Here is a 7,597-nt window from a genome sequence, read left to right on the forward strand (position 1 = left end):
TGTCGTTTGACGTCTGTGTGAAACGTAGCATCAAATATTGTTTGCTACTGTTTGATTTTTATTCGACAATTTTTTTACCGACATTTCATTGTCACAGGCAGTTGTCGCTGGTTATTTTTGACGACCATTAACCAGAAAAAAAAGCTATGGAAACTTTGGTAAGTAACTATAAACTTTCGCGGAAAAATAATACTATGTCATGTCGTAATTCGTAATACTGTCGAATAACAACACCAGACGACCGTTTGCACCTGCTGTTTATCCGTATCTGATAGATGTTAGTGCTCGCCACACACCAACGGCGAATTACGTATCACCTGCTCGCGTCCATATATTTTTACCATATCTTTTTCTTTCCAATAAAATAGGATGTACCCACATTTTTTTCTTTCTTTTTTCTTTCTGCTGCATTTTTTTGTACAAATAGTACGCTATTATAACCTTTTTCTTTCTAGTAAACATTTGTCTAGACTCTATACTCAGCCGCTTCTTGTTGAGAACTGACTAAATTTAATTACAGATAATCGATAAAATATTACAGGCAACGGAAGTATATCCGTTATTTTAACGTTTCGTCAACAAAACCATCCGTTTTACACCGGACCGGTATCCGGTAAAAAAACGGACGTTAACAAGAGCTCTCACCTAGCTTTTTTTTTTATGCTACATATTCCATTTTTAAATTAGGCGTTGCATTTTATTCGGTTTGTTGACATGTTTTAATTCATTTTCGTGCACACTTGTTTATTTTATACATATTTAATAATGTATAAAACAATTATAATTAGCTAGTACCATTGTATATTTTATCCAGTTGAAAATCATTATGTTTGTAGTCCTAGAAGTGGTGATTGTCATCTATAGAACTATTTACCTCGAACCTAAAATTGACAACCCTCATTCAGGGCCGTTCTCAAGGGGGGGCGAATGGGGCAGTCGCCCCCTCCATGACCTATATTTTCTTATTTATTTTATTATAAATTAGTGTATTTTCATATATATATATAAAGGTGATATATGAAGTTCGTCCCCCACTATAAAAGGGTCTAGGGACGTCACTGCCATCATTGATCTATCTGTGTACAATTGAGAATGATTATTATTAATATTGAATATATTTAACACGATAAGTCAACTACCTTTTGACGACAAGCAGATTTTTTTAGTTCATCAATCATCTGATTCTTACAAATCAGTTTCATATTTTATGAAATACAGCATCCTGACATTATGTGTATATATCACTTAACATTTTTAAAATCTTTAAGCAAAATTAAAAATTTAATTATAAACTATTTTGATATAAAATTTTATTTTTTTAGTTATCAAACTTCAATTATTAATTAAAAATGTTTTTTGTATTTAGGTCAGTCCGGATCACATTAATTTAAAAGTACTTGGTCAAGATAATGCAGTGGTTCAATTTAAGATCAAGAAAAATACTCAACTTAGAAAGTTGATGAATGCTTACTGTGAAAAAACTGTAAGTATATGAATATCATTAAAAGTATTTTATTCTAATAATTATAACAATTTTAATTACACTGACTGAATTCTTGATATAATTACGATAAAAAATTTTAATTTAGAAACTATTTATGTATGGAATGTATTTCACTAAGAATTTGTTTAGACATTGATTACATTATGCAAATTTACTTGCTGATTGTCAGCAAACAAAGTCATATTGTAGTCTGATTACAAAATCATTCGGTTGTGGCTATTGCAAATGTTGTTAGCCATGTTAAATGCATGAAACAATTCTATATGCTACATGTTTAAATTTCCAATGAGTAGTGAAAAAAGTAGGCAGTTATCAACTTAATTTGTGTTTGATTAATTGAAAAATTAAATAGATCACAGTTTTTTGATGCGCAGCCCTCGCTCAAATATTTCTTCACTTCGCTTATATCGTAGTTCTCCACTTCTTATTGGCTGACATTATTGCTACGTAAAAATAAAATGTTCTCAATTCATTGTTAATCTACAGAATAATCAAAATAAAAACATTATTATTCCGTGATAGATCTATAAACAATTTTTTTATCATCGTAATTCGTAAATTGTTATCTAATTCATTCCGTGTATTTACTTAGCTACTTTTGTCACTAAATAAAATACAATTATTATGCGCTTCAGCTAGTGCTTTTTGCTAAAAAAATAAAAAGTTGACAAAAAATTGAAATTTGATAATAATATCTAATGATAACATAGGAAACTAATCAACCAATCAGAAGTGGAGAACTACGACATAGGCCGGAGGTAAAGGAGATGCACATTCTGCGTAAAACTAGTACAACTGTGATGATACTTATCTAATTTGTTATATTGTGTTTTGTGTTACACTATGTAAGTTTTTAAGTAGGAAGTAATAAGAATATTTTGTTCAATGTAAATATGTTTAATATTTAATTAGAAAAAAATTAATGTATTTAGTAGTAAATATAAGTTAATTATATTTATACTAATTATATTTTTAGTACTTCTATTAGAAAGATAAGTAGGTATCATAAATTAATATTAACAAATATCACTTTGATAGACAAAAATGTTATTTCTATTATTTTGTAAATTATTTAAAAAAATTTATTTAAATGTTTGGAAAGTATTTTAAATACCTCTTTAGCTTTTTATGTAATATATTATATATTTGAATATAAAATATATTTATGCGAATACTTTTTAAAATTTAAAAGAAATATTTGTCTATTAGTCATTACAAATTGTTTTTTGATAATTATTATTATATTATTTTATTTACAATTAAAATCAAATTATTTGATATTGATTTGAAAACTTATTTATTTTCTATTTAATTAAAAACTGTTTATGTAACCCAAAATGATTTAAGTTACTTGTTCTGTTAAAAATAATTATTTCTTGGTTTAAATTCAATTGTCTGTCTATCTCATTTGTTTTTAAGAAAAGAATTTTTCTGTAAGTACAATTAATAGTTGACAAATGTGTGACATTGTAACAGCTTATAAGCGCTTGGAAAATTTATATTTAGTAGTTCATGTTTAGTTTTGATGATTTTAATTGACATATTAATAAAAGGGACAACATAATATGTTTGGTTGAAACAGTTTTTTATTTTAATTTTAAACTTATTGTAATATTTTACATACTTATAACTTAATTTATGATTAAAATATCGAAATTAAGTCTTAATATTATGTCTATTCACTAATATTAAACCAACTTATATTTTATGTAAACTTCTAAACATAAATTTGCCATGTGAGACAAAGATAACTAATGTGGGTGAGATGTTCTTTTAAATGGTGTACTAAAACATAAAACATTTTTTGTACACGATGTAAATATTAATATGAATTATTGTATTTAAAAACATTATGTAATATTGATTTTAAATGTTAATATAGATCTTTTTAATTTTATAAGTGGCTGCTAGTATTAAATAAGCCTATATTCTGGCTTAAAATTTATAATTTAAATATTTTTACTTATTCAAAATTGAATATTTTAGGGTCTCGTTTTTGATACAGTAAGATTTCGTTTTGATGGACAAGCAATTAATGTGACTGATACTCCAGCCTCGTTGGACATGGAAGAAGGTGATACTCTCGAAGTTTTCCAACAGCAGACTGGCGGTGTTAACTATTTTTAATTTTCTTTTATAAATCACATAATATTTACAGCATATTATCTTTTTAAACCTCAAAACCATACAATGTCTTTTTTTACAAAGCTGACAGTATTTAAAAATGTGTGATAAATTTATATTATTTATTAACCTGACATATATACAGGCTCGAAGATACCTAAAAATAAGACTTAAGAGTATAAGACATAACATAACCAATAATAATGATAAAAAATAAAAAATATTATATTATTCTTAATTTCCACAGAGACATAGACTAAACACTTAAAATGTATTTCCCATGTACCTATGCTTTATGCATAAACCTTATATTGTATGATATAATATTATATCAAAATACATTGTACTAGGCCAGGGGTCACCAATTATTATTTTTGAAAAGCCGCATTAAGAATTTGAAAATTTTTCACAGGTCATCAAAATTTCAAGTACTTATTTTTAATAAATAATAGGTATTATTTTAAAATTTAATGTAGTGAAAATATATTTTTTTTTAATTTATTAGTTGCTATTGTTTATAAACATTAAGAACATAATTAATGTCACAAATATTAAAAAAGTTAAAATTAATAATTTACAATAATAACTTATATAATGTTGTACTATACGTTATTTATATTTTGTCTGTAGGCCGGATAAAATTGTTCGTAAGCTGCCATTTGGTGATCTCTGTACTAGACATATCAACACTGATGTTATAATACTGTACATAATTACATTATATTTGATAGTTACTATCAAAGCTATTTAATAAAAAAGACTAGTCTAGTAGTGTGAGGTTTATGACTATATGGCTAAAATCACGTCAAAAACTTGCTTAATAGTTAATAATTTAATAATTTACTATCATTTTTTGTTAAATTTTCTTAATTTTTTAGGGTAATAAAATTTGAAACTCTTAGCTTTTGTTTGATAGGCCTTGTGTAAATGTGTTTCTCATTTTTGTTTCGAGCCTGTAAATATACTTAAGGTGTATAGAACAAATTTCAAATCAAATACTTACTGTAAACATTTTATTCATACTATTATTTTTATATTTCTGAAGCTCAATAATACTCTTTTGATGTTATGATTGAAGTTTTTTAGTTTGCTTTATTATTTTGATTTCATTTTTAAAATGTATAAATTGCTGTTTTAATATTATTGTGATTATTAAAATGAAATAGTCAATATAATTCTTAAAAGGTGTTCTATATTTTATACATTTTTCTATGTTGAGCATTGATGATACCCTTCAAACAATGAAAAAAAAAAAAATCTTCAGTAAATTTATTCTTCAATATAATAGTATTAACGTTATTTTAATTTCCTAAAATATTATATATATTTTTTTTAATAAAAATAATAAAACAGTTTAGCATTAAGGTTTTAAACTCAAGTTATAAACATTATGAGTGTAGTAAGGCCTCTTATGAACGCTCATTAGTAAATGTAAAATGTATACAACGTTCAAGAGATGGCGTGGTACGCCGTGCCGCTATTGTTATAGCAAGCAGCACCTCGCCAATTATCTCTGCAACGAGATTTTTGTGGCGTAAATATTGGAGAGGTCATGATATTATAATCAACATATTATTCTTATGATCACAAGAAATTATTTTTGGTTCTGATTTGGATAACGTCACTTATTTACCTATATTATCAGGAACATTACCTTGACTTGTTATCAATTATATTTTCGATGTTTTCAATTTGTTCTTCATAATAATAATAGTAATTCATCGAATTTATGTTTTTTTTTTTTTGTGCACTTTTCACTTGAAATAGTTCTTTTTCTGAATGCACGACAAGAATTAAATCAAGGTATAAGTTAATTACCGGCGAGGAGGAAATACCCAGAATATATAAGTTTTTAAATGATCCTATGAACCGGAAGCAGTATCAGCTAATGAAAAACCTAATGCAATAAGTTTTTAATTTGGTAAGAACTAGATCAAATTAAGTATTTTTTATGCCTCATGGTCTTATTCGACATATTAAGATGACTAGATAATTAAATAACATTATTTACCTATTCTTATTATACAGATAAGAAGCAAAGATAACTATTAAATTCTACTCAAATTTGTTTAATATACATATGATTAAATAGAATATTAAAATTGTAATTTAAGTTAAAAAAATTTTATTTAAAAAAAAATTCTAAGATAAATACAAAATCACTTGATACCTATTAATTAGTTCATTAAATTTAAAAATATATTTTATACTTCAAAGGAAAGTTGAAATCTTGTATTTCAGGTACTCCTATCTATACTACCTAATCTTCTTTTACATAATATAATATAACACTTTTATAGCAATGTAGATTCATTACACTTTTTCAATGAAGATTATTTTAAATTGCTGATTCTGAGATGCTAAACTATTCTCCACAAAATTTTAGAAAGATAAAAACTGATGCTATTCCTACTTGAAACTTTCCCAGTGATGAACTAATTTAAGTAAATGCATATATTTATTTGGAATTTATTAATTGTTACATTAAATTTATATTATTTATTAATGTTAGTAGTGTAAATTTATCATTCTTAGAAAAGTACTTACATTTTATACAATTTTATATACATTTTTGAAAATCATCATAGGTTTTAATTTGAACCTCTTTAACTTCATTAATAGCTGATTAACCATTTGATAAAGCATTGATTGTAAGTCCAAAACTTTTATATTTTTTTTTCCTTACTATGTTTTTTCTTCAAAACGGTATTTTAATAATTATTCTGTAAGTCTTGTTTATGATTGTTATTGATTAAAATTCTTATTGTAGAGTATAATTTGTATTAAGTTCTGTTTATAAACAAGTTAACGTCATTAGATATCTCAAAATCAAAAATATGTTTTTCCTTTTCAACCTTTCAAAATTAAAAAATGTAACATTTAATTCATCAAATGTTTTTGAAATGTTAATACTGTTGTTTACTGTTATAGTATTTCACATTGGTAAATTAGACATTCAAAACCATGATTTTGGTAAATTTTTGGATTAAATTTAATGGAAAACGTTACCCCAAAGATTATCAAAATCTTAATTTTAAAACTGAAAAAAATTGTGAAGGTCATGAGAATTTGGTGGAGTATAAAAAAATCATATGAAATACATCAAAAACTTCCATTGATATATAATAATATACACAATTTAAAGGTTTTAAATCAATATTTATTATTAATATGATAGAAAATTAACAAATATTTCTGTATCAGGTAAAAAATTATTTTACGTGTTGAATTTTGATGAAGGTTCATCTACTAATACAATTTGTTATATTTGCTCAATTTCTAGTGCAGAATTTACATTTAATGTTAAAAAAAGTTCAATTGAAGAATATATGATTTTATTATTATATCTGTTGATACTTATAATGAAAATAATAAGTTTATTTTTTAAGAACAACACAAAAATATTAAATTTAAATCATTATCTTATGATTTGATATATTATTATCTGTGGGATTCTTATTGTTGCATAAACAATCACTAAACATTTAACAAACCAATGGTGGGCTAATATTAAATGTTCATTGATTGTAGTTTCTATCCTATTTATAATATAAATCAATTATTTATTAAAGTTGTGAAGTCTATAAAGTAAAACTTTTAGGAAATAAATAAAAACTGTATCATCACTATTCATACAAATTACAATCATACATAAACTTATGCCTGAATTCCTGCATACAATGAGTAGATAAACAAAAGTACTCCTTACTTTTAATAGATAGATACTATTAATATAATTTATTTATTATTAGATAATTCATAACTTATACAAAACTTAAACTTAACTTAGGTAGTTAATTTTATAAATTAATAATATAGGTACATTTTAATTGTCTGATTATAATATGTACTTATATGTATAGGTACATCATAGATACATAGATTCTGTGGCAAATTATCCAGGCATGCTTAGGATTAAAAATGTAATTAATGAAAATACAAAATTTATTTTGTAATTAAAAGAAACAT

General features: G+C 24.6%; 1 protein-coding gene across 1 annotated transcript; it reads left to right on the forward strand.

Annotated features, from left to right (window-relative positions):
• LOC112598353 (small ubiquitin-related modifier 2-like) lies at nucleotides 1-4,032 on the forward strand. The gene is made up of 3 exons (XM_025344778.1): nucleotides 1-158; nucleotides 1,367-1,483; nucleotides 3,491-4,032. Exons 1-3 carry the CDS (start codon nucleotides 147-149, stop codon nucleotides 3,629-3,631), a joined length of 270 nt encoding a protein of 89 aa, XP_025200563.1. The 5' UTR covers nucleotides 1-146; the 3' UTR covers nucleotides 3,632-4,032.
• Nucleotides 4,033-7,597: the final 3,565 nt, after the last annotated feature.

The sequence above is a fragment of the Melanaphis sacchari genome, unplaced genomic scaffold, assembly GCF_002803265.2.
Source record: "Melanaphis sacchari strain LSU unplaced genomic scaffold, SCAv2.0 Contig47_pilon_pilon, whole genome shotgun sequence".
Lineage (NCBI taxonomy): Eukaryota > Metazoa > Arthropoda > Insecta > Hemiptera > Aphididae > Melanaphis > Melanaphis sacchari.

Coding starts and splice junctions, on each gene's coding strand:
- LOC112598353 (XM_025344778.1), top strand. Junction 1,484..3,490: donor ATGCTTACTGTGAAAAAACT/GTAAGTATATGA, acceptor TGAATATTTTAG/GGTCTCGTTTTTGATACAGT.